Source organism: Phalacrocorax carbo, chromosome 8, assembly GCF_963921805.1.
Source record: "Phalacrocorax carbo chromosome 8, bPhaCar2.1, whole genome shotgun sequence".
NCBI lineage: Eukaryota > Metazoa > Chordata > Aves > Suliformes > Phalacrocoracidae > Phalacrocorax > Phalacrocorax carbo.
In genome coordinates this window covers 3397794-3425352 of record NC_087520.1, presented here as the reverse complement: position 1 = coordinate 3425352, position 27559 = coordinate 3397794, and the positions used below count along the sequence as shown (strand labels likewise).

At 48.6% G+C, this 27559-nt stretch overlaps 1 protein-coding gene across 1 annotated transcript; it reads left to right on the top strand.

Moving 5' to 3' along the window:
- Nucleotides 1–8484: 8484 nt before the first annotated feature.
- On the top strand, nt 8485–26663 carry VDAC1 (voltage dependent anion channel 1). Its single transcript, XM_064458307.1, has 9 exons — nt 8485–8576; nt 15956–16025; nt 16575–16624; nt 17604–17756; nt 17848–17900; nt 20104–20331; nt 24329–24479; nt 24866–24923; nt 25703–26663. Exons 2-9 carry the CDS (start codon nt 15959–15961, stop codon nt 25792–25794), a joined length of 852 nt encoding a protein of 283 aa, XP_064314377.1. The 5' UTR covers nt 8485–8576; nt 15956–15958; the 3' UTR covers nt 25795–26663.
- The last annotated feature ends 896 nt before the right edge of the window (nt 26664–27559 follow it).

Below are 27559 nucleotides of genomic sequence, written 5' to 3'. Positions count from 1 at the left end.
ACAACCGTGTCCACTCAGCAACGGCAGAAGCAATTTGTCACAACGCTTAGAGAAGATCTCGTTTATATATTTAGTTTTATTTGAAGGAATTTAAAGACCTTCAGCCTAAACCTGTGTGTCCTATTTTATTGGGTACTGAAACTACAGCTGCATTTAAGGCTAGGGATGCTCACACATGGCCCAGCCACATTTAGATTTGATCTCATGCATTTGGTTTAACTGCACAGAATAAACACTGCAGCTGATGAGCAGATGTTTTTAGTTTTGTTTTGTGGTTTTTTTTTTGAAAGAAGTGTTACATTTTGTCTGTATTTGCAGGATTAGTCAGTCAGGCAGCCTAAATATGACTTGATTAAATAATCACTTACATAGAGCTGAACCACTCATGTTTTTTTGGCAAATATCAAACCAACGTGAATAGTTTGCTGCCAAGCCCCTGTTTGCTTCTAGTGCTTAAACTTCATTTGTGAAGATGACACAAACAAGCAGCCTCTTAGCTCCAGCAGTTCTTCTTTGCCAAGGTGAATTTTCCTTGGACATTTTACATGGCTATGAAACCTGCTGCCGTGCCAACGCTGGCGGTCAGTGGCGAGCCCTGGCAGCTTCTTCCTTCCCTGGATCTCTCACCCATCGCTGCAGCTCCCTGGCAAACACGCCGCGGATGAGCCACGATTGCCCTTTTGCTACTCAGCTAATCCATCGTGCGAGGGCTGGTTTCTCTCAGACCGGTTTTCAATGTGAAATACCAGGTATCTTCCTTTTCTGACCACGTCCTTGCCCAGCCACACCCGGCAGCGAAGCGCAAGCCGTGCTCGGTGGCTCTGGCCATCGGCATCAGGCTTTGAGGCTGCATTTCAGGATGGTGTGCGCAGAGTGACCGGCTGCACGCCCGACCCCCCTCCCGTGATCCAGCCCCACGGGGCCGGGCAGGCGTCGCTGCGAGGTGCTTCGTGTCTCTGTGCTCCCTCCTCATTGCAAACACGTTTCCCGGCGAGGCCGCACGGGTTAGTCATTCTCTGCTTTGCCAACAGGTTCAGTAGCCAGTGGCCAGAAAACTCCCTCACGTAGAGGCCAGCTTCTGCCATCCCCGTTGCTTGTACTTTATTGGATGAATAGTTTTTTCCCAATTCTATTCAGCAGTCTGGTCCTGGACAAGTAAAAGGAGAGTTATGCTGTAGTGCTAACGATCGTGTTTGCAGCTCTCTAACCACAATGTGGAAGACTTATCTGCCAAATTAATACCAATGCTTCCTGAATTTGAATAGCCAACAAATAATGTTTTGCTTGGCATGGATTTATCAGCTATTTATCTTACATACCATATCTTTGCTGCTTCTCTAGTGCTGCTTTCAAGACAAGATAATGATGTATATTTAGAAAATACTGTGGCTTGTGAAAACTTTGGTTTCGATTTTTCCTTTTCCTGAGAAGCGAAGAGGGCTGTCGCGTCCTTCAACCTCTGCAGAAAAAAATGTATGCCAGGAGGGCATGACTTCAGCTGCCTCCCTCTTTTCTCCTCTGACGATCCCTTTGGTACCTGCAGCCACAGCTCCTCGCAGTGATCCACGCTTGATGCCTCTGCGTCACTCACCACTTCCCCGTGGTTACTGACATCCTCCGTGCTCTGGCCCCAAAGAAACAGCTTCTCCAGCCAGCCTCGCCCGACACGTTACATTTCCAACTCTCCCCAGACAATTCAAGTTCGTAAAAGCCCTGACATCCGTTTCGACCGCCCGCGCCCGCGGCTGAGGGTGCGGATCACCTTCCCCTCTCCCCTGCCCGGGGAGGTGCACCTTTGCCTCCGCAGTGTGAAGATGGGGTTACCGGGACCACGGGAGCTTGTGGTCCTGCAGACAGCTCTGTTTGAAGCGGACTACTGGTCCAGGACAGGCGCGAGGTAAAGCGTTGCAGCCTTTGCAACTTTTGTTCAGAGTGAAAAGAAAAATATACAGTGACGGAGAGGCTTTTGGCTTTGATCATTGCTGCTTACGGGAAATAAAAACATAACCCAAAGGGAGTGAGTGGGGAGCGTAATAATGTCAGGTCAATCTCTTTGTTATTCTTCATAGATCAAAAGAAGCTGGGGGAGTTCAGCTTTTATTGCCTTCCACTTTTGCTTTCTGCTTTTTGCCTTTCTTTCTTAATCAATACAGGCCTCCCTGGGCACGTAACACCCCCGTGCCCCCCACGCCTGCCAACCCCAAGCCCAGTGCAGGCTGTGCGGCACGGCGCTGGTGTAGCACACCCGTCAGGGATGCCCAGCGCTGCTCAGCCTGCTGGGCGCTACTTCAGTAGAAATATTAAAACAAGCCTTTCTGCTGTGCGCTGAACTGGGATTTATTCTCTCAGTGGAGCTCACCCTGCCGTGTCGATGAAGGGTACTTGGATGCAGCCAGGAGAGAGCAACAGGACTCCGTCGTGCCAGAGATGCGCTCATCCTCACAGCACCCATCCACAGAATTCGACTAATAACATCTTTTTCCTTCTTTATGGTGGTGCCAGCATCCCAAAGGATTGAGCTTGGTGTGCTGGGTAAACCAGGCTCTCGGCTGGTTTGTCTTGCCAGGGCAGAATACAAACTTCTGTGTGTCCATATCTCGACTAAGTAGCTGAGCGGTGCCTGGCAACTCCAGGTGGGTGATGGACTAGACAAACGGGAATGGGAACAGCTTGAGACCTTTCTGAGCCATCTCTGTCGGTCCTCCAGAATCCCCATCACCGCACAGCCCATCCTGAACCTGCTCATCCCTCTCCCTGTGCTTACCCCAGGGTAGCTGCCCTGGGGTACCTGCCCCGGCTGCAGCTGGGCTGGTGTCCGTGGTCACTGTCCTGGCTGCTTGTCCCAGAGGTTATGGATCCCCAAGGATAACGTGCACGAGTAGTTGCTCCATACTCTGAAATTAACCAGTTAAAGCCACTCAACTATTTTTAAGAGTTTTAAAGAGATTCGGGTCATCTTGAGAGAATGGGGAAGGAGGGAGCAGTGACGTGCACGCGTATGAGAGGGCCAAGCACCCCGGGGAGGAGCAGGGGTGGTGGAGAGGGTGCACGGCACATCCCGGCTCAGCTGCAGCCGGAGCAGCGCATGGGCTTGTGCTGGTGGTGCCTGCCCGCAGCTCCTGGGCTCCCACCCGGCAGCAGTCCCGCTGCTCGGGGCTGGGGTAAACCATGCAGCCCTGCAACCCCACCCCCAAGTGGTTTGCTAACACACAGAGCTACGTGGCTTTGCCGACGGTGGCAAATAACTGCTTATGCTCATTCTTAGAGACCAGAAGCAGCCCATTTACACTAGTCATGCTAGAAATTGTTTATTATGATATACAGATGCCCCCTGGAGCTCTGGAGCGCTGTAAGCACCCCCGATGCGGTGTTTTCTGCAGTGGGAACAACCTGTCCTCCGACACGGGAACAGCAGGCAGTAAGGGCTTGCCTCTGAGCAACAAAACTTGGTTTAGTTTATAAGTGTAAGAGGCACGAAGACGTGTTTAGATAGCGTGATACTGAACAGCGAGGCGTCTGCGCTTATTTTATCATTCCATCAGCGTGTTCTTGCCTGATGAGGAATGAATTCCTTGCAAGTTATCCAGCTGAAAACATTTCTGTTATTGAAGAGGGCCAAATCAAACTCTACTGAACAAATACATCTTGGATCTATGGCTAATGAGGTTTCCAGCTATTCAAACGTGGTATGTGATATGAATGAAGCCGCAGTTGAATTAGGCCTAGCTGCTCATGTAAAATTCACAAGCTGCAGACGAGCAGCAGGGCAGGTTTTTTCTCACAGCTTCATTTTAGGCAGCTAAATGCTTTTGGGAGGCAAAGGGAAAAATGAGGGTTTTGCATAGTTTAGCTAAATAAATGTCCTTAATGAAAATGGTATTTACTGATCCCGTTTCATGAAGGAATCGAATCAGAAGCATACTCTGAAATGCAGAAGGGCTGATCCTCCCATGCCTCCCGCCCTCTCACCACTAACTGCTGTACAAAAGAAGCGCGAGGCTGCGCGCCGTCGGAAGGAGAGGGCAGAGCGCGGCGGGGAGCCCAGCCCCGGCGCTGCAGCCTGGTGCTGTCGGTGCCTGCGGTGAAACTCTGCTGACTTTGATTTATGCCCAGTTCATTTGGTATGAAATAGTATCAGAACCAGGGTCACGGCTATATCCACTAGCGATACAGGACAGTGCTTAAATATAATCCGCTGACATGCAGATTTATATAACAAAGGTCCAGTTTTTCCAGCAAACTGGTGTTAAACAAGCCTCTCTGAGCGCTCAAGGCCTAAATGTTGCGATGGCAAGGAACACTTAGATGGACCTTGTACCTGAGCTATCTGTGGCATTATTATTTGTCAGATCTATTATTACGGAGTCCCTTTTATTCCATTTTCACCTGGTAAAATAAATTAGGAAGTAGCATTACCCAAAACCATGGGCTGCCGAAATAAAAGAGGAAACTGTCATTTAGAGCGTTTTGGTGATTTTTTATGCTGTTGAAGGAGCCTCTAAAATTTAAACTGAAGTCACAAGCACAGCTTTTCTCCCTTGAGAACATCGAGTGTAATCCTTCAATTCATCTGGCACCCGCCAGGATAATCTACAGCTCATGGCCTGTATGAGAAACAGCCCAACAGAGCAGATGACACCCACGCCCAGCTCCATACGAGGAGGTTTGCTGCCATCTCTTGGTAGGTGCACGTTCCAGAAAGTAATGAAAAATTATCTCTGCACAATTACTAAACGTCTTGTCCCTCTGCTCGTTCTTAGCCCACCTGCGGCATCCCCTCAGCCCCTACTGCAGTGGTAGCCTGTGAAAATTAGTCTCAACCATTGATACCCCCAAGGAGACCCTGAGCACCCCGAGCGTGCCTGTGGGGCTGCGAGGGTGAAGTGCAGGGCAGGGGGCCTGGGTGGTTTCTTCTTGGTCTTGCTGGTGAAGGGGGAAGGCTCAGGCAGAGGCTGTGGGCATGAAAGCCCAGAAGGAGGAATCTGAACACTGGGGAAAGCCAGAGAAGTCAAAAGCAGGGTAAAGAGCATGTGTGCAAGATGGATTTTCAGAATAACATGGTGAGGGCTTGACTGCTGCCTTGTTACTGCTGCTGCAGGTGCCAGTCAAAGGTTGCCCTGTGCCCGTAGCAGAGGGGATATCCCGTGAACGGTTTGGCCCCCCCACCTCCATCAGCGCCCGCCACGGGACCAGGCAGGCAGTGGGCTGGCCCTGCGGCTGCAGTCACCCCACACGCCGGCTGCGACGGGTCTCCGCCTGCGCCCTGCCCCTGCCCACGCCGCGAGTCCTCCGTGCCGTAAAAAATCTCCTGAGGAAGGCTGTAGGGAACAGGCTGCAATCTCTGCACGCCTGCAGGCAATAAAAGAGTTTTTTATGCCTGGAGGTAATAAAAGAACATCGTTGAGAAGGTGGGGTGGCAGCGGTGACGACGCTAGGGGTGGGAGCAAGGTGGGGAGTCAGCGCTCTATAAACCATGCACATTGCTGTGCAATTTACCTTTGCAGCAGGCAAAGAGCTGGGGTTGCACTCTGGCAGGGGGAACTGCTGCTCGGGATGAAAGTGCACCCTGTGGCTGAGCCAAAGGGATGATGGGTGCTCCCCTCCGGGGTCCTGCCTCTGTGCTGGCAGCCCCCTCTCTTCCTCCACTCTGGGGTGATGGGGCTCAATGCACCCTAGCAGAAAGCTGCCCAGCTGCCTTTGCTGGGCTAGGTTTTTTTATGGGACAGCGAGTGAAGTCAGCCCAGGGCAGGCTCTGACAAGGCCCAGAGCGCAGGGGAAGAGGGAAGGCACGGGCTGCTGCGAGCGGCAGAGCCGAGAGGCTGGCCAAAGCTTCACCCTGATTTCAACCCCGTGCTCTGGTTACGACACCCATGCTTGTAGGGTTGCCTTGGAAGCTGGATCAACAAAATGATTGTGGTTAGAAGTAACTCTCCACATTTGAGAGAGACCTCTTGTTTCAGTTATATCTTTCTGTCCAACATAAAGTCCTTTGCAAGGTTTATTTCATTTAAGCCCTGCTTCAAAGCTCACAAGTGCCTTGTGTGCGTGTGTGTGTGCTCCAGTTGTGCTTCTGCGCAGGGTGGCGCTGACCTCCGCTCCTGGGGTGTGCCGGGGCACGCACCAGTCGCCTGCTGTGGGTACAGACCTGCGGCGGCCGTGGGAGCGCTGCCTTTCTGGGGAGATGCTGCTGGGAAAGGAAAGGCACGAGCCAGGTGAGAGCACGAGCAAGGAAACTGCTCACCATCCATTCCCTCTGTGCGAGGGAGAAAGAGTAGGAAAGAATTCATTGTAAAAAAGGGTAAATAAAATTTCATGTGGGTGGGCTGTGAACTCTTAGCAACGATTTCTTTTTCTAACAAAAATCTCCCCTGCGTGCTGGGTCAGAAGGGTGACTATCAAGACCGCCAGGGGTTTCCTGGGTGGGATGATTCTCCTGCTTATCTTGTGGATGATGTTCTGAGCTCTCTGGGAGCCTCCACCAGCGAAAGACTGGTTTTATATCTCACCCTGAAAGCTGCACAGCTTCAGCCTCTGCTCCTCTCTGATAGCAGAGCACTCCCTGCCTGACCTGCTGTCACCGGGGCAATTTCATTCTGGGCTCGGCCCCAGCTTCCCTGTAAGGGCTGATTCATGTGCCTCAGAGGGAGTTATGAAAGATGTAAAGCTCCCTAATTTGCTGAAGCCTCTCCGCGCCCCGCAGCCGGTCCCCGCCTGGGGAGGCTTGCTGCCTCGCTGCCTCGCAGCCGGCCCGGCCCTCCAACAGCTCCTTCGGACACTCGCCATCGCACACGGCTTCCCCTGCTCAAAAACTCTTTCCCAAACTCTCCGTTCCTCCTCTCTCAACACTGTTGGCTCAACAAGAATATCGGGAATAGGAATTTGAACTTGATGGGGAGTGAAAATTTAATTAATTCTAGGTAATTCTAATTTAACTCTTTTAACCAAATGGGGAGTTTCCACCAGAGCTGGGGATCCTGGTGCACCAGACCCGGAGGCTGCAGGTACCCTGGGTCGCTCTGGGACTGGAACCGGTGCATCCCTGGGGTGTGGTGCTCCGGGAACGGTGAGATCCCGGTGCACCCCAGGGAGCATCGCCTGGTGCCAGTGAGATCTCAGCGCACCTTGGGGAGCATCTCCCGCTGCTGGTGGGATCCCGATACATCCCGGGGAGCATTGCCCAGTGGGATCCCGGTGCATCCCAGGGAGCATCGCCTGGTGCTGGTGAGATCTCAGTGCACCTCGGGGAGCATTGCCCGCTGCTGGTGGGCTCCAGATATATCCCGGGGAGCATCGCCTGGTACCGTTGGGCTCCAGATACACCCTGGGGAGCATTGCCTGGTACCGTTGGGCTCCAGATACATCCTGGGGAGCATCGCCCGGTGCTGGTGGGCTGCCGGTGCACCCCAGGGAGCATCGCCTGGTGCCGGTGAGATCTCAGTGCACCTCGGGGAGCATCGCCCGGTACCGCTGGGCTCCAGATACATCCCAGGGAGCATCGCCTGGTACCGTTGGGCTCCAGATACATCCCGGGGAGCATCGCCCGGTACCGTTGGGCTCCAGATACATCCCGGGGAGCATCGCCCGGTACCGTTGGGCTCCAGATACATCCTGGGGAGCATCGCCCGGTACCGTTGGGCTCCAGATACATCCTGGGGAGCATCGCCCGGTACCGTTGAGCTCCAGATACATCCCGGGGAGCATCGCCCGGTACCGTTGGGCTCCAGATACATCCCGGGGAGCATCGCCCGGTACCGTTGAGCTCCAGATACATCCCGGGGAGCATCGCCCGGTACCGTTGGGCTCCAGATACATCCCGGGGAGCATCGCCCGGTACCGTTGGGCTCCAGATACATCCCGGGGAGCATCGCCCGGTACCGTTGGGCTCCAGATACATCCCGGGGAGCATTGCCTGGTGCTGGTGGGCTGCCGGTGCACCCCAGGGAGCATCGCCTGGTGCCGGTGAGATCTCAGTGCACCTCGGGGAGCATCGCCCGGTACCGCTGGGCTCCAGATACATCCCAGGGAGCATCGCCTGGTACCGTTGGGCTCCAGATACATCCCGGGGAGCATTGCCTGGTACCGTTGGGCTCCAGATACATCCCGGGGAGCATTGCCTGGTACCGTTGGGCTCCAGATACATCCCGGGGAGCATTGCCTGGTGCTGGTGGGCTGCCGGTGCACCCCAGGGAGCATCGCCTGGTGCCGGTGGGATCCTGCTGCATCCCGGCAGCGCTGTGCCCCGGTGCCGGTGGGATCGCGGTGCACCTTGGGGAGCACGGCCCAGTGCCGGTGGGCTGCCGGTGCCCCCCGGCGACGCCGCACCCCGGTGCCGGTGGGACCCGGAGCCGGCGCGGTTGGTTGTCCCGGTGGCCGGGGCGGGGCGAGGAGTCCCGGCGCGTCCCGGGGAGCGGCTCCCGGGTCCCGCGGCAAGGCCCGCCCCGCCGCCCGCCCCCTCCCCGCCCGTCCCCGCCCGCCGTCACGCAGCCGCCGCCGCCGCCGCAGAGCCCGGGGAGGCGCCGGGCCGGGGCAGCCGCCGCCGGAGGAGGCCGAGGCGGGAGCGGGAGCGGCGGGGCCAGGTAGGGCTGGGGAGGGGGGGGGACACACACGGGCCCGGGGTGAGGGGCCCGGGCATCGTCCCCAGGCCGCCCCTCACCCCCTCCTCCGAGGCTCCGACCCTCCGGCGCTGGGAGATCCGCGGGGACCGGGGTGTGAGACCCGGTCACGGGTGGGAGCGGGGCGGAGGGGGTGGAATCCGTATCCACCCGAGAGGGTTTTGCCATCCACGGTGTTGTGGGAATGGGAATAACTGTTTCCTTACGTAACGTCGAGCTCAACCAAACGAGGGTCGGTTCGGTTGGCGTGGGGGCGACGGTGCCATCGGCGGGCGGCCAGGCGGCGGCATGCGGTGCGGGGTGCCGCCATGCGCCCGTGGCATCGCGCGATGCCAACGCTGGGGTCAGGGAGGCCGAGCGAGGACCCAGGCGGGCGCCGGCCCCGTGACGGGGATTTAAAGGTCGTTCGGCCACGGCCGCGCGTGCGAGATCCCGGAGAAACGCTTCCGCAAGCGGGGATCGTTTATCACGTTCCCGGGGTGCAAAGGTCGTGGGTGGCGGGTGGCCCGGGTTTAGCTCCGTTTTAGCGCTGACATCCCTCCCACCCCGCCCATCCGTGCCCCTGGGATCCTTTTTGCAGGCCGGCAAATTCAGCCTGAGATGCACCACAAACCCCAAACCCCACCCCAAGAAGGGGTGAATTTTGTTTCGTTTTACTCTGCTGATTCTCAAAATATAGCTCTTTACTTGGCGGGGGGATAACATCAGTTTAAAACCCTTTAGGACTGTTTTTTTCCCCCCCAAACCAAGCAGGGAGCGCTCTGCAGCCGCGGCAGCAGCAGTGCGAATGCCTCCATTCTGCCTCGTCACAGCCCTCGCTGGGAACAACTCTTGCTGGAGGGTGAAAGACTCAGTCTTTGGGCATTTGTTAAAAAAAAACCACCAAAAAATAGTAAGAAAATTTTCTGAAAACGTAGCGGAGCTGACTCATCCTGACTGACCGACGCAGGGTTGTGTCTCAGGGGAATATTTATAGCGATGCCAGCTGAAACGGATCCCTTCTCGTTTCTCAGACGGTCTAGCGAGGATCAGAAGCACGTTGCAGTTTGTTTTGCTCGGCGCAGTGGATGGTTGAACAATCACCTGTCTCGGGGCATTTCATCTCTGAAATTGTGTTGAAATTCCTTCAAAAAAGGGCTTTTGCACTATCGAAAAGACATCCCAGAATAATCCCTCCCCCCAGCGCTCTCCGTTGAAGGTTTACGCTGATCCACAGCCTGCACCTTTTCCTCCTGCCCACGTTTGGGGTGGCGTGGGGGGGTGTGATGGTGTGGGGACATTGCTGTCGGTTGCCATAGCAGCAGGAGTGATGTCCCCAGCCCTGGCTCTCGGCAGGGTGCAGTTGGGAAGCCTGGCTCAGGCAGGACTCCTCGGGAAGCCCAGCTCAGGTGGGGTGCAGTCGCAAGGCCCAGCTCAGGTGGGGTGCAATCGCGAGGCCCGGCTCAGGCAGGGTGCAGTCGGGAAACCCGGCGCAGGAGGGGTGCAGTCGCGAGGCCTGGCTCAGGTTGGGTGCAGTCGGGAAGTCCGGCTCAGGTTGGGTGCAGTCGGGAAGTCCGGCTCAGGTTGGGTGCAGTCGGGAAGTCCGGCTCAGGTTGGGTGCAGTCGGGAAGTCTGGCTCAGGCAGGGTGCAGTCGGGAAACCCGGCTCAGGCAGGGTGCAGTCAGGAAGTCCGGCTCAGCCAGGGTGCAGTCGGGAAGTCCGGCTCAGGTTGGGTACAGTCGGGAAGTCCAGCTCAGGCAGGGTGCAGTCAGGAAGCCTGGCTCAGGTTGGGTGCAGTCAGGAAGCCGGTGCAGGTTGGGTGCAATCGCAAGGCCTGGCTCAGGCGGGGTGCAGTCGGGAACCCCAGCTCAGGCAGGGTGCAGTCAGGAAGCCCGGCGCAGGTGGGGTGCAGTCGCAAGGCCTGGCTCAGGCTGGGTGCAGTCGGGAAGCCCGGCTCAGGCAGTGTGCAGTTGGGAAGCCCGGCTTAGGCGGGGTGCAGTCAGGAGGCCAGGCTCAGGCAGGATGCCTGGCTCAGGCCCTCGTGGGTTTGGCATCTGCTGCAGGCAGAGAAAAAACCCCATCCACCGGCTCCGTGGCCTGAGCTCCGGTGTGGCGGATGCTCCTCGTCGGTGTGAGAGTATCAAGCTGTTAAACTGTGCTGGAAGACAAAATGCCGCTTTACTTAGTCATCCCCATTGACCTGGCGCTGGGTGTTCCCGCAGCGGGGCCGGGAGCGAGGGGCATGTCCCTTCTTGAGCGCTCTGCCGGGCGTGCGCCGGCCGTGCCCCTGTGCCGGGCTGGTGGCACGGGGTGGGACAGCAGTGCTGCTCCCCTCCTCCTCTGCAGATATTTGAAAGAAACCTGAATGTTTAATTTAAAGTCCGGGGTATTTTGTTCTTTGTTCTTTCCTTGCTGTTTTAGTAAGTACAGTAGCTACAGCAGGCTGCAATATCCCCCAACTTTGTTTAATTGACACTTTTATATGTGATAGTTTAATAAGGGGTTTCCATACAGTGTTGTCATTCTTAATTTATACCGGTGCAATTAAGAGCAGACTCTTTCTTTAATTCCATCAATATTAGTATAGATTAAATCATAATATTTGCATTTAGGAGGTTTATCCCTCTTTGCTGTGTTTATAGGGCTACGAAGATACCGCACAAACCAATCTTTAAATCTCCTCCATCACGTATGTAGTTCAAAAGCAAAGCTGCCGTAGGAAGGCTGTGATCCTGCGAGTGTCAGCGGGACGCTGCGTGGGTTTACTCGTACCTGCATGAAAGAAATTGTGGACTCCAGTGTCTTAAATTTTGAGTCATAATGGTGCATGGATTACATGACGTCGGCACAGCAGCAAGTTGGGGCAAAAAGTGTTGTTAAGCGTTGTGTCCCGTAATGCAGAGTGTTTACAAATCGCGTGCTTATACCGGCTTCTCAAAAGACCTGTGAATGTGCCCGACTTGATGTTTGATCTCATGTAGTTATGGTTAAGCGTGTTTTTAAATCTCTGCACCATTAGGCTTCTGAACCTGATGCAAAGCAGAGTGTGGTCATGGCTTGACTGGGTTTGGGATCTGGATCATAAAGCCCAAACTGTGGAGCCAGCGCCGCGCTCACCTGGCAGCCTGGGGTGTCGGACGGCGGCACAGGGACACCGGTGCCGTGCGGGGCTGGTGGCTCCGGCCAGCCTGCCGTGGCACGCCGAGAGAGCCGGGCCCTGTTCTGCCTGAGAGCGAGAGCATCGTCCTTTGGTCTGTTCATGGGTACAACATATGTTGGTTGGGGAATGACACCGCACAGGCTGCGGGTCCAGAAAGGCGCTTAAAAGTTGCTTCATCCCAAGGAATAATTTTTCCTTTAATGAAGGACATGAATGAGAAATAAATCAATCAGGTTTTTTTTTTTTTTGTTTTCGTCTTGAAGCAAGAGACCCTCGTGCTCTTTTTTCCTCCGGCAGTCAGAGTGTACCTGGTGTCATACGCGATGCCGTCTGTCCCTCCCAGCTCACGCGCTGGTGGGACGTGTCCCCGCAGCTATGTTATACGTCAGCTCTGCAGTTACCGTCTTCTCAGGGGTACTGCTTGTGGAGACGGGCAGCTGCGATGTTCACAACTACTGTTACCACCAAGAAATGGTACGCGAGTTCAAACTTCCTAGGAAAAACTGTGGTTGGAGTAAGGTTAAATCCAGCCTTTTTATTTTCTTAGCCTTGTATTTGGTAGACTCCCGTTGTCTTCATGAGAATTTTATTCTTATAATGGATTTTATTCTTATCTTAAATTTTTCGATTGCTCCTTCCCCTCCTGTAAATATCATAAAGTTGATAACTCTGTGTAGGGAAACTTTAACTTAGGCACGTAAGAGAGTTATCAAGCAGAGGTAAGTTTCCCTTTGGCTGCCGCCAGGCCTCCCATTTGCCGGGGCACCCCAGGGGTTTGCTGCCTCTTGGGCTGATTTGGATTTAATTGCCCAGAACTTCATCGCAGGGTGAAAACTTTGCCATCTGTGACACTGGAAAATATTCAAATTTGGCCTGCTGGAAGTGCTTTGTCTTTAATGAAATCTTCACTGGGGCTGGCTCCAGAGGAAGCCCCCTGTTTTCTCCCCACGGCAGTTAGAAATCAGGCGTTGATGGAGGTGGTGCTCACGGCAGCACTCGGTGCGAACTCCTCAGCTCAGGTTTTCTTTACTCAGGACTTGTGCTACAGTATTTCCTACTCAAGAAAATCAAAGTATTTTCCTACTTAGAACACATGATACGTGTTCTCCTTTGTGCGGGAGTTGAGGTACGCAGTCACTCAGCTATTTGCACTGTTGGACAAGGATAAAAGCAATGAATTCATTTCAGCCCTAACCTAATCCGAGTTAATGTGCTGGGATCCCACTGGTGAAAAGGAAGGGCGCTTGGCCATGGCCATTCCTTGATCCTTTAAGAGTATGAATCCTTGTTAAGCATGCTTGTCTTACAACTGCACTCGCACAGGATGTAATCAGTTTTGTTTTCCATCTGTTAAACAAGAGGCTTCTGATTAGCCAGTGCAAACAGAAATAATTATTTTTGTTCTTGCTGACACCAGCAAGGTTAACCACCACCTACCTGGCTTGTAGTGTTTTCCTCGCTCAGCAATTTTAAACACCTTGCTCTGTATGCATTACATGGCTTGCCTTACAACCGGCAGGGATTTGGCTTTCAATATTGTCCCTTAATTATAGTAATTGCCTAAGTGGAGATCTCGACGTCTCCCACTGTCCTACAGCCACAGCCCAGACTGCAGCAGTGGAGCAGCCTGTCACAGCTCATCCACCCGACGAGCCTGGCCACGTCCAGCGGAGATACACAGACGTCGGGGGCGCAAAACTTGGCTTCGTGGGCTTGGATAAGGGAAGGATATAGCCTAGCAAACATAAGACAAACCTACGAAGCGTAAGGGAAGAACATAACCTACAAAATCCAACCCAAAAGCCTACAGCATTCAGTTTTCAAGAAAATGATTTTCATTTTATGAAGTGACTCAAAGGGGCTGTGGATAAAATAGGTCTGATAGATTCCAAAGTGCAGCTGGCAGAGCAGCGCGTTATCCTTCAGAGCAATGTTTATTTGATTTAAAAGTGTAGGGATTTTTAATGTTTTTAATTTTTGATGATGCTAAATGGAAATACCCATCGGAGAGTTCTCATGAGACTGGGCTGCTCTGGCAGGGAGGAAGCGTTTCCTGGACACGTACAGCCTCAGTGAATCCTCCCGTCCCGCTCCTGTGTGCTGCCTTAGCCCTGCCTTTAAGGTATCATCACCTCCAAGCGGGTGGTTGTACTCTGCTTCTAGTGACTTTGGTAACGAGCAGAGGAATTGCTTAAAGAAAACTGTTAATACTTGGTTTGGGACTTTTTTTGTGAATGCGTGTGGGTTTTCCATATTTTTTTGTTGTTGTTGTTTTTTTTTTTTAAAGACTGGTTCTGTGTTTCCAGCACTACATCTGGTCAACTATTAAAATGGTTTCTCCTGTACAGAGTGGTGCTTATAAACATTAAATCCCAGCTTTCATGTTTGCACAACAAATGGAGAGAGACATTTAGGTCTAATATAAGCAGCTAAAACTGCTTTGGAATATGGATTTTTTTTTTTTTTCTTCTGTAAATTTAACTGTTTAGCTGCTTACATATTTGGGGCTGCGACTTCTGAACTGTACCTGGAAAGAGATGACGGGACTTCTTGCTGCATGCCGGTAGTCGCCACAACCGGAGCAACATCATACTACGCGCCCTTGTATCCTACTTTATGTTCTGAGAAGACTGTTTACTTTTATTTAACCACCAGATCTCTTTTGTTCCCTTTAGGATAGGGATTCTTCGTTTATGCAATAGCAATATCCTGCTTTAGCAGGCAACAGCTTGTTGGATGGAGCGCTTGAGGCGTTGAGCGACTGTTGAAACTCCCTATCTGATGTTCGTGGGGTGGTGTGTTTGCCCAGAGAACTGCATCCGAGTCTGCAGCCAGAAAGACGATTAAGAGCACCCGTCATGCTCAGAGCTAGCTGGTGTGTTTGTGGTTTAAAGGAATAGTTTTCTGCTAACATTGAATAGTCTGGAGTAAGGATTGGCAGGCGATTTTTTCCTTTAAGCATTTGCACACTTGTGGAATAAACTGCTTATTACTTTTGCATAACCAAAAAGTTTGGGAATGTGGAATTTTAGTGCAATACCTGGTATTGAGAGGACCAGCTTTATGATTTATCTCCTTTGCTTTTTTAAAATGATGAAATCTTGTCTGTAAAGACAGAAGGTGTACGCCATTTCAGATTGTTTTGACTTTGCTTCCCTAGAACAAATGACTGTACTCGGATAAGAAGGTAGATTCGGCTGGTTTGTTCCTCTCAGGATCATATTTTCTCCTCCATGTACAAGACAGTTTTCTCAGTGGCTGAGAAAATGGGATGTGTTTATATCCCTCGCAGGAGGCCACTGACCTAAGAACGGTCGGGGCCTGCTGAGGGTGGGAAAGCGAGGGCGTGCACGGCACCGTGGGCATCCCTGCCGAACCGAACGTGGTGGAGAAAGCTGCCCCGGCGGCGTCCACGCCGCTGGGCTGGTGCCTCGCTCCAGGCTTTGCAGAGAGCTTGTGTCCGCGTTTGGCTGCTGACGCGGGGCTGCGGCTTCCCTCCTGACTGCCAGACCTCACAGCGGAGCATCCCTTCGGTCTTAATTTTTCTCAGCAAGTTCATTGTTTTCCCAGTTGATGAACAGAAAAACACTTGAAGGCCAACGTCTAAGGAGGCGCCTTAGCCCATTAACAGCGGTAGCAAAGTCAAAGAAAACTGGAGCAGAAGAACGACCATTTGTTGGTTTTGCTAACGTAAATGTTGTCCGCTTGCGGCCCTGAATTAGGGGGAGAGAGGTGCCTCTGATGGTAGGCGCTTGTCCTGGTTAGATTTCCTGAGTGGATGACTTGGGGCCCTAATGCTTTGCACCAGAACGCATAGATCTATTGCAGGAAACAGGAGAATTGTTTCCAAGAAATGGTTTTAAAAAAAGACGTTATTTCATGCAGTTACACTGATAAGAGAACAACAGTGAACTCTTTGGAAAGGCATAGACAGTTTCTTCTTCTAAGATGTGTATTTGTGCTGCAACCTGTTTCTCATCCTCGGTAGCAAATGCATGGTAATGGCTGCTGCTGGCTCCCGAGCACAGCCAAATCACACCACTCGCTGTAGCTACTTTCTTCAGGCTGTGTTTAATTGATAGGTGGTGGATAGAAAATGACTGGCTGAAACGGGCTGAAGTTTCTTGTTGCATACATGAATTTAATAAGTTTCTGAATACTGTAATTTCCTTTCATTTATTTATTTATTTTTATTTTCCCCCAGAAAATGGCTGTTCCACCTGCTTATGCTGATCTGGGCAAATCCGCCAGAGATGTTTTCACCAAGGGATATGGTAAATAAAGCCAAAATAAGTTTGGTCTTTCGCTGTCTACCTGATTCCTGAAACTATTAGGACATTGCTACTTTCCCCTGATAAATATTCCAATAATTTCCAATCGAATCCAGAGACTTTTCTACCATAGCTTCACATTGCCCTTGCTGCCTGGCAGGGTAACTTAATTTTGTGAAAATTCCTCCCGTTTCCCATAGGACTGTTGCCTGTTTTGAAAGAAAATTGTATGTTGTATTTTGACTGTTTCCTTGTATCATGAATAGGATCACTGATGTCAATAGTTTGCTTATGAATAAAGTATGAATAAAGACATTATTACCTAATTTGGTGCCAATTACATTGCTGAGGTCAGTAGGATTCATCAGTGCTCTCTGAAGTGAGTACGAGCTGCATCATCTGCTTCGTAAAAACTCATGGTTTGATAACTGTACCCTTGGCTCATTTTTTTTAATAGTTCACAGGGGATTTAGAAGGGAGTTTTTAGAAATAAATCGGAAATGCTTTTCAGATTAACATACATATAATTTTTATTCTGTACTCATCTTCTAGGTTTTGGGTTAATAAAACTTGATTTGAAAACAAAATCTGAAAATGGACTGGTGAGTTTGGAAACACAATGAAATCCAAAACATTGCAATGTTCTTGTGTTTGCTCTAGATTTCTTTTTAAAAGTAAATACGTATCCCATACTTTCCCCTTGCCATTTTTCAGCTATATTATAACCTTGCGCGTTACTTTGCGTTTATAATTTTTGTATAATATACGAGACTGTGCACAGACTAGGATAGAAGATACAGCGAAGGGCCGCTTTGCAACCGTGCTAATTGCTTACTACGCAAATTATGTTGCTGTTTGGGGCCACCGCCGCAGCCTGTGCTGGGAGGAAGCGGCAGTGCCTCCCTCCTGCCTTACTGGATTGAACGAGCAGAAATAATGCTGGTTTCGAGCTAGGAGAGGCTGCGCTCCCTCACGGATTTCTGTCTGTAAAGGTTTTGATTTAGCTCTGTGCTCGCAAGGAGCACAAACTCTCTGGGGGTCTCTTAATGAGCATCTCAGAGTAACGTTTTGCCCATGGTTGATCATCAGTTTTAAAAGAGAGCTTGCGCTCGCTTGTGATTCACGGCTTCTCCTGTGGTCAGAATTTCGGACAGCATCGTTTCTGAATGTGCTGCGTGCTCCTTTTTCTTAGCGGTCACTGAACAAGTTGCAACGCAACTGTATTGGAGCTAATATTTAGGACATCTCTAGGAAGCATTTGCCGGCTGGCACGCCAAATGCCTCGTACGGGCTAGCACCCTATTCTGTGTTACGCTGCCGGTAAGGGTTACCCACGTTCCTGCCCCGTAGCCATCCCCTTAGCACGCGGTGCTTTTTCTCTCTGACGCTGAATTGTGTTGTGGGGCAAGAGTGTGTTGATATTCATGACTAGCAGACATGTTCTTAAATCTTCTGAGAGCTCTGCAGTGTCGAATAATGTCCCAAAATATAACGATTAATGTGTTCTATAAGTTTTTGCCTGTGTGCAAATTTATATATATGCAAATATATACATATATCTTTTTTTTTTCTTCCTTTTAGGAATTTACAAGCTCAGGTTCAGCAAACTCAGAAACGAGCAAAGTTAGTGGTAGCTTGGAAACAAAATACAAATGGGTGGAATACGGATTGATGTTCACAGAAAAGTGGAACACCGACAACACACTAGGCACTGAGATTACTCTTGAAGATCAGGTAATTTTTGGCTCAAAAGGCGCAATTTACAAATTAACTTAACGACAGTCCCTCATTAGAAATCCAACCAGTGAATTTCTTTTCTGTTCAGCTTGCACGTGGCCTGAAGCTGACCTTTGACTCCTCCTTCTCTCCTAACACTGGGTAAGAAGTGAGTAAGCATAAGTGACAAAAAAAGGCATTTTTTGGTTTAGTTTTCCAGAATACTGTCTTGCTTCTTTACTCCTCCCATCCTAAGATATTGAGACAGCTAGTAATCAGCCTGTGTATGATGAAACCACGTACATCTGATTTAAATCTTAGTATTAGCAATCCCTTTTTAATCCTACGCTATCGCAAGCAAACTTGAGTACAGTAAAAGACAGTAACTTGAAAATTAGAGTCAGAATTAGGATGGGAAGAAAAGGTTTTGTCTGCGCCCCTGTTGCTTATTTCTGGCCGTGTCAGAGGATGAGCTACTGTCTGAATAAAAGCGCTAAACAAGTCAGCTGTAATGCAAAGCTTAACAAGCTCCGGGAGCCAGTTGGCCACGGCTCTAATAGGTTGACACAGCAATTGGGCTCTTCTCCCGAGCGGAATTTATCGTCTGAATTCTCGCTGGCCGCAGCTTGCCTTGGTGCTGGATGAGTATTTCTGCCACGGCGATTGGATGCCATGTTTTATGTGGGCCAGAGGGATTAAGCAGCAGCTGTAGGTCTAGATGTTGGTTTATTTTTTCCCCCTGATTATCTTTTTGCAGGCAGTGCTGCCAGTGAGTCAAAATATTCTGCACATTAGCCTCCCAGAGCAGCACCGCAGGCTGCCGGGGTTATAGTCCCAGTAGAGGTCTCCTAGATTGCGTCCTGCATGGTAAACTGCTTCCAGTCGAGTCCTAATTCTACATCAACTAGATTTTTTTTTGTATTTGTTGACCAGAATAATCTCTAATGTTTGTTGATCACTATTTCTTACCTGATGGGATTCTTAAAAAAAATAAAAAAGAAAAACCCTATAGGAGAATGACAAGCTACAGCTCTACATCTATTTCTTAGGCACTTCACAGACACTGTGGTATCGGAGTTATAACGATTGCCTTGTGGGAGGACTATTACAAGTGGAATAAATGGAGTGAGATTCAATCCTGGTGTGACCTGGCTTAGGTTGACAGGGACGCGTCATATCTGGATATGAGACACTTTCTGCCCCTTCCTTACTGGCCGTGACGAGTCCTGCATCAGGGAGGGTCGTGCTCCGGCGTGCCCCGCGGTAGCCTGCCTCTGTCCCTGCTGACACGGGTGGGAGAGGTGCCGCTGACTTTTACAGAAGTTGCAGACAAGCTAATGCTGAGTGCTTCTGGCAGTCTTGCTTTTTATTTCTGGTCTTGCAAAACACAAGAAATTCCTGAGTCCAAAATAATTAATAACAGTGGTTGTAGTAGTAGATCGGTATCTATGTGCGTGTCATACAGAACTGAAACAGCTCTTCAAGAGTATTTGAAATATCAAATTAGCCTGACTTTTCCAGAAAGATTTCAGAAAGAGGTTTGGTCAAAGACAGAAGACACTTGTAAGGTAAAAAGGGAAGAAAAAAAATCTTAAATAAGAGTAGCTGAATATATTAGACGTAACAATCTTGTCTTGCGAGGGTCTGCACCCTTGATGTAAACTGACCTAAAGGCACACGAGCAAACACTCTTCCAGCCAGCAGTATAAAAAGAAACAAGTGACTCAGGGAAGTTTATTTCTGCGTTAACCTGGCAGCCTTCCTAATGGCTTCATTCTAACGTCATGAAGCATCCTAAGGAGAAAACAGGGTGCCAGAGCCGCTGAAGCATCCTCCTTCCTTAGTGGCAGAGAATTTCCCTCAGGAACCTGGAGAGAAAGAAGTGATTTCTTGATGTCTGTCACAGTAAATTAAATTACTCAGTTCACTGGGATTGTCTAAAAATTGTTTGGGAGAGGCCAACTACTATTGACTTTCTGTGGCAAACCTGTAAACTGCTCCGGTTTCCATTCCTTCCCTGCATCCACCAAACTTCCAAACCCATCAGATTAGCTGGAGACCAGGATTTGTTTTTCTCGCCTCCCGTGTGGCTCACTGCGCTGCTGCTTTTCATAACACAGCCCAGAAGTGCTTAGTGGGGCGCCACACTGCATTTGATTGCTCGACTGCAAATAATTCACCGTAGCTGAATTAGGGTTTTGCAAATGTGAAAGGTAGGGAGGTGGTGTGCCACGTGGCTCTCCAGGTATGCACACGTTGTCTTCAAAAACTATTACGCTGGGTTGAAGTAACTGATTTGATTGAATTGCTCCCTGCGAGTGTACCTTTTCAAAGATGTGAGATCCTTTCTTTTCTCTTTTGGTAGGAAAAAGAGCGCTAAAGTTAAGACAGGGTACAAAAGGGAACACATCAACATCGGCTGCGACATGGATTTTGATATTGCTGGTCCTTCAATACGCGGAGCTCTGGTGGTTGGCTACGAGGGGTGGCTGGCAGGTTACCAAATGACATTTGAGACAATGAAGTCTAGAGTAACCCAGAGCAACTTTGCTGTTGGCTATAAAACCGATGAATTCCAGCTTCATACTAATGTGTAAGTATTGGCAGATGGGCATTCAAACGGAATTTGAAAGGATTTTGCTGCTTACTAGAACAATGAAAGGGTCGGAGTTTCAGCAATGGTGAAAGAGGGAATGGTGGATTTGAAATTAAGATCATTTAAGGTGGCAAGCTGCGTTTTTTTAGCTGCATTAACTTTTCTTTGAATTACGTGGGTGAGGGAGTGCATGAGGGAAGGGACTGGAACTCACTGAGCACCCAAGCATCCAGTGTCTGTCCTTCTAACACATAAGGGTTATCAGAACCTATTAGTGGAATCGTAAAAGAAGTGGGTTGTAAAAATACGCTTTGTGAAAGTTGAAACAAAAGCTATGCCTTCCTTTCAACAAGGTCAAAATCAGACAAAATGGTGGTTTGATCTGTAGGTGAAAGAGTTAATCAGAGGATGGACAAGAAAAGGCAAAAGGGAATGAATGGAAGAGATACGGGCTGGGTTTGGTTTAGTACTGGGAGGGATATGGTGTAAAAGTTTGCGTTAGTACTATAACTCCTAATAATCTGTTTACACAAGCATTTGTCCTTTCTGAATTCATGAACAGTGGGAAACCAGGACCAAATTCCATGGAAACCTTAATTTCTCCGTCTCCTGTTCCTCTTAAAGAAGCAATTTATGCCTTTGAGGAAGACCCTTTTTTAAGATCAGGCGATCCCTAATCCATTCCCCCAGCCCCCCCTTTCCCATTCGCTTGGGTAATCGGACATTTTCCATGTAGCAGAGCTATTGCAGGCTGTTCCTATTTGGGGGCCGAACAACTGTTCTGCCTTCCTGGAGCTGCTTCTTCAAAGGTTTTCTGTTCTGTTTCATGCTGGTTTGCAGAGATCTGGTTTAGGAAGCTCACGCTGCCTTACAGAACAATTGAACCTTCACAGCTCAGGCAGTGTGTCTGGAGGATTGCCAGAGCACGACATGCCCGGTCCCCCTCCACTCCGGAGTTATTCTTGCAAGGACAATGACTTTCAACTTTGTTATGCTGCGGCAGCTCAAAACATTGCGTTACTGGCTTTTGCTTTAAAATGCTGTAATTATTATTACTTATTAAAGCAACAGCAGAAAATAACTTTGTAACAGCAGCAGGGGCTCAGATCTTACTGTGCTGTTTCTTGGATTCCCAAAGGTCTGTTTCTTAGGTTGCTGTTACTGTACGTGGATGATAAATCACCCTCAGGAGGATGCCTGATTTGTTTATTTAATAATCATACTCTACTGATTCACAGGCAAAGCTATATGATATGAAATAGAAATCTTATTTATTAATAGGTATTAATAGGTATTTGACGTGTTTCAGCTTTGAAACATGTCGGAGTTTTTATATAATCCCAGAAACAGTTGTGTGTGGAACTCCCAGCGCTGGCCTGCTCGGTGGCTGTATTCAGAGGGTTCAGTGTTTCACAGGGATGCGGTGGCAGAGCTGACAATTTAACTAGGTGGGGCCTGAAGCATCGTCTTGTCTCCCTGGCATTACACAGACCAGCTGGGCACGTTAGCAAGTTACTTTCCTTAATGGTGGCTTAATATATTAATTTTCTTAGGGGAATAATGGTTTCTTTTAATCCACATCTGAAAAAGTGCTAGTATTACTATTAGAATTAAAAGGAGATTTGACTTTTTTATTATTATTATTATTTTAAAATAATAAATAATAACTAAGAGGAGGTAGGGCTGGGTAATTTCTAGTTTTAAATATGACTTTCCTCATTTTTTAAGCATAGCTCAGACCGCCCCCCGCTAATGTTGCAGGTCAAGACAGAGCTCTGTGGGAACCTTGCACAAAATCTGCCTGTGTAACCAGCTCTCCTCAGTCCTTTTTAATCCCTCCTTTTCTTGAGAGCCAAGCACACGCAGTTATATGTGAGCTTCAGGCTTATCTGAAGTAAGTATTGTAGCGTTTTTCTGGAAGAATTGCTCTAACAATTTAAAAGGCTGCTGCTATTGCTTGAACTTTTAAATAGGCATATCGCTGCTGTTTGGGCAACTGTTATCAACTGAGGAACATCAGGCCAAAGTGGAGAGATTCTAAATCTGCCCCTATTTTTAAGGTTTGGAACACACTAATAATTGGAACCAGATTATTTCATGGTTTAGAAAGAATCATAAATATTCTATTTGCAGAGGTCTTCCTAGGGTTTAAAGCTCGTTTTGTGCAGCATGTTTGTATCCTCATCTAAAACAATGAGCGAAAATGGAAATCCACATGCTCACTGGTTTACAAGGAGTGCAGGGCTTTACAAAGTCTTTCGCTCTTGTTTTTATGATCTGTAAGCTCTAACGTTCTGCATTTTCTTTACCACGCTTTATTCCCTGTGTGATGTTGGTGCCAGCAGCAACTGGAAGTTGTGCTACTCGGTAGCAGCGGTAGAAGGCTGTCGTCATTCAGCTGTTGGCCAGTACTCTCTGCAAAGTAAAGTTAGTTTAATTTTGGTTTCAAGTAGAGAGATATCTATAGTACAGTTGTACCATAAGGACTGTTGCAAATGGTATTCATTTGCAAAAGCTTGATAGAATCCCAGAATCCCAGGTTGGAAGGGACCTCAGGGATCATCTAGCCCAACCTTTCTGGGAAGAGCACAGTCTAGACAAGATGGCCCAGCACCCTGTCCAGACGGCTCTTGCAGGTGTCCAACGTGGCCGAGCCAACCCCTTCCCTGGGGAGATTATTCCAATGGTGACTGTCCTCACTGTGAAAAATCTCCCTCTCGTGTCCAATCGGAATCTCCCCAAGAGCAACTTGTGTCCATCCCCCTTGTCCTCTCCATGGGACTCCGTGTAAAAAGGAAGCCTCCATCTTCTTTGTAGCTGCCCCTTAAGTACTGGTACGTGGTGATGAGATCCCCTCTGAGCCTCCTTTTCTCAAGGCTGAACAAACCCAGCTCTCGCAGCCTATCCTCGTATGGCAGCTTGCCAGTCCTTGGATCACCTTGGTGGCCCTTCTCTGGAGCCCTTCCAGCCTGGCCACATCCTTTTTGTACAGCGGGGACCAGAACTGCACACAGTACTCCAGGTGTGGCCTGACAAGCGCTGAGTAGAGCAGGATAATGAGTTCTTTATCTCTGCTGGCGATGCCCTTTTTGATGCAACCCAGCATCCTGTTGGCCTTCTTGGCCGCAGCAGCACACTGTTCGCTCATGTTGAGCTTTCTGTCCACCAGGACCCCCAGGTCCCTTTCCACAGAGCTGCTCTCCAGCCAGGTGGATCCCAGTCTGTGCTGCACTCCCGGATTATGTTTTCCCAGGTGCAAGACCATACACTTCTCCTTGTTGAACTTCATAAGGTTCTTGCTGGCCTACTCTTCCAGCCTATCCAGGTCTTCCTGCAGAGCAGCTCTCCCTTCCGGAGGGTCTGCTTCCCCACTCAATTTGGTGTCATCTGCAAACTTCATCAGGCTACACTTGATGCCGGTATCCAGATCACTTATGAAGATGTTGAATAACACTGGGCCCAATATGGATCCCTGGGGGACCCCACTTGTGGCAGGAAATCGGACACTAAATTGGCATCTTCGCTTCTGGTGCAGTACATGGGTGTCTGGTAAAAGCATGCTGACGAGGCAGCGCTGGGATGGCTGCTCAGGCTCGGTGACCGGGGTGCAGCCCTTCAGGGCGCTACGGAGACATATGCCTGGGAAAATAATTATTTCAGAGAGATGCAGAGAAGAATAAATCTCTTTACTATAAAGACTCCCATCTAGAGAGAAGGGAAAATTGGAAGCTGTCATCATTAGTCTGTTCTTGATAGTTCGCCATGGCTTTTTTTTTCCAGTGTCATAAGCTGTTTGTTGCAATACAGTAAGCAGCAATGAATTTAAGCATTTAAAAATGACTTCATAACCTATCTGGCCTAATGTCTCCATCTTAGTTGTTACAGGGGTATTAAATGAGGTGTAAGTGAATGTTCTGCAAATATAGATATTACTGGAAAAAAAGGCGACTGTTTTGGGGTGCAGTTTAAAACTAGACTACTGCATTCCTTCCAGGAATGATGGAACAGAATTTGGAGGCTCCATTTACCAGAAGGTGAATGATAAACTGGAAACCGCCGTGAATCTTGCTTGGACAGCCGGTAATAGCAACACGCGCTTTGGAATAGCAGCCAAGTATCAGATTGACCCAGATGCCTCTTTCTCTGTGAGTGCTCTGCATGAACATTTATAAGCATTCGAAAATAGGCTCTTGTAAGGGAAACGCGAGGCAGCCTTTACATCAGTGAAGCACGGTTTCAGTGCAGTTCTGTGGCGTGTGGTTGGCACATAGATCTGTTTGCCTTGGTTTTGGCAGCGTGAGAGCACAACTATTGGATTTTCCTTAAAAATGACACAGAATGTTTTATCATATTATTGGGCGGTGTTTTGAGATTTTGAGGCAAAATTAAGTCTGTAATTTTTTTTTTTGTGTGTGTGTGATTTAAAAGATTAAACCCTTTAGCTGCTTAAAAGGTGTTATTTTAATTTTCAAGTAGGAAGGACTGAAGAAAGATGCAAAATTATTTACATACAGTATTTTTTCCCTTTAAGGCTAAAGTGAACAACTCCAGTCTGATTGGATTAGGATACACTCAGACTTTAAAGCCAGGTAAGTCCACGCAGAAGGAATTCAGGCATCAGTGAGTGATAATTTATGGTTGGATTTTATGGTCAGACTCAATGATCTTAAAGGCCTTTTCCAACCTCAATGGTTCTATGATTTTTAGCCTGGAAATATCAAAGAGGGGGTTTTTTTGTGATCAAATGTACATGGTTTTGTAACATCGCTATTCTGCTTGGGAACCCAACGACGAAGTTTTCCAGGACTGCTCTCTTAGTAGGCTTCCTATCACTGAACTTGTTTTGCTTGAAAATGTGAGTTTCTCAAGGTGCCCTGGTCCAGGATGAGGACAACCGTACTGCTGTGAGATTGGTTTTAATGTAGTCTAAGAAATCTGCTGCCGGAATACCAAGCAGACTGACATGAGCTATCACAGTAGGCAGGGCTCAGGCCTCTTCATGCTGAGATTTTAAAGGAGTTTAGAAAGGTGGGTATGTATCAAGGTCCCAGATTTTCATAATACTGGACTCTAAAATGAGATTAATCAGTGGACCAGCAGCAGTGAATTGGCTCAGAGCTTTAATTACTTGGAGTGATAAAAAAGCAGAATCAATCACCATGGTTTATTATAACTTTCATGATTCAGAAAGATTTCATATCTGCAAATTGTTTTAAAATGCCCAGGCCTTACAAGGCTAGCTGCCAAACTACATTAACCTAGCTACCCGATGGGTTAAAGGAGCGGCACAGACGCCACACCTACTGAACGTAAAGCTTGTTTACTGAAGTTTTAAGTTCGTCTTTCCTCTCGCTTTTCTGTTTCGCAGGTATCAAACTGACATTGTCAGCTTTGTTGGACGGCAAGAATGTCAACGCAGGTGGTCACAAACTTGGTCTAGGATTGGAATTTGAAGCATAAGGAGTGGTTCTACAATCGTTAATTTGAAAATACAGCATAGCTACCTTCAGAGTATAGTGTACCTTTCAATGTTTTATGTCTGGGATGCGAGTATTGCTCAGTATCAGTCCTGCTAGTCCTGGTTAAAGACAGCTAAGCTTTAAAAATGATGTTGCTAAAGAAATGGAGACAAAAGCATAAAAGGAAATTTCTAATTCCCGGCTTTTTCTTTTTTTTAATGTTATTGCCCATCACGTGTGTCAGCTGCCACATGATAGGAAGTGGGAGGTATTGATTACCTTTACGAACGTATTGACTGCACAAGGAATATGTTAATGTGGTATAAAAACTGAGACGTTAAGACCACTAAATTGTACTGTTAATTCCATAAGCAAAATATTCCGACAGTTAAGGTTTCAATTCACAATGGAATGTGCAAACTTGTCTAAAAAAGGGATTTTTCAAAAAAACATCTCTTTTAGATAGCCATTTTGTGAACGGCTTGTCTTTTTTGGTTATCTTCCACCCGCAGCTGTCTCCAGAACGCTTTAGGTTGTCCACCTTGTGTAAGTCCGTTGCGGAGGAGGTTTGATGTGACTCAGCCAATACTACCTGTCCTGTGTTGTGGTTCCTTTCCCTTGCACTGACCGGAGAGCTTGTAAGACAGGGCCATAATCAGGGAAGAGTCTTTATAACTGCAATCACATAGTTGCATCACTAAAATTAAAATGGACTTTTGTTTTATTACCACTTTTTTTTAGCGACTAAATGGGTACATTTTTAGAGAGTCTTCCATTTTGTGTGGAACTAGACCCCAAAACGCTGTACTTGACACTACTAAAAATGGATAAAAAACCCAAACCCAACTTGAATAAAATATTGAAATGTCACCTTTTACTTTGTCTTTATATTAATTGTGCAATCAATTTAATATTAATTCTTGGCTCCAGAAGCAGACTTGCAATATCTTAGTGGGTGATTTTGTACCACACAAACGAAAAATACTTAGTAGATTTAAGTTCCAGATGTGGCGGTGTTCTTAGTGCTCCCTGAGCTCTGGCAGCTGCACATACACATCTGTTCAGCTCATGGAGAAAACAAGATAACGTGACTTGTTTATCTTTCATTGCAGAATTCACTAAGTTGAATTACCTTTCTGTAAACAAATAGGTGCGAGCAAAGAACGCCTATCAGTTGGGATAAATTTGAGTGGCTTTTCATTAAAGCTTTCTATTTTTTCATATGTAAGCAGTCGAGGTGGGTGGTGTGCAGATGGCAGGAGGCTGTGGTGCAGGATGTGCCTGATGAAGCAATGGCGTTACGACATTGTGAGACGGGTAGATCTGCCTCAGCGACGCCCTGCAAATTGTGCAACGCCAGCTGACTTCCCTCTTACAACAGGCTATTCCTGAGTATTTCCTAGTATGTCTTATCTTAGATATTTAACACTCGTGGGGGAAGTAGTCCCTTTTAGATTTCACCAATCCAATCAAACCACATGCAACCAGCTCACAGTAACTTGGCAGACACTCAGAATTCATTTATGTTTCCGTGTGCTGTGTATGGCTTGTGTTCTGTGTCCCCGTAAGCCTTTGGGCTCCTTGTTCTTGGTTTTTTCATGCTCGAGGCATCTGTGTTTTGGAATTTGTTCTCCCACAATCACTTTCAAGGCTCCTCTCAGGGCTTGCATCCCCTTACTTCAACATATGAAGTTTAAAAAGGGCAAGCGCTGGATTTTGCACCTGGGGCACAACAACCCTGGCTGTACAGACAGCCTGGGGAACGA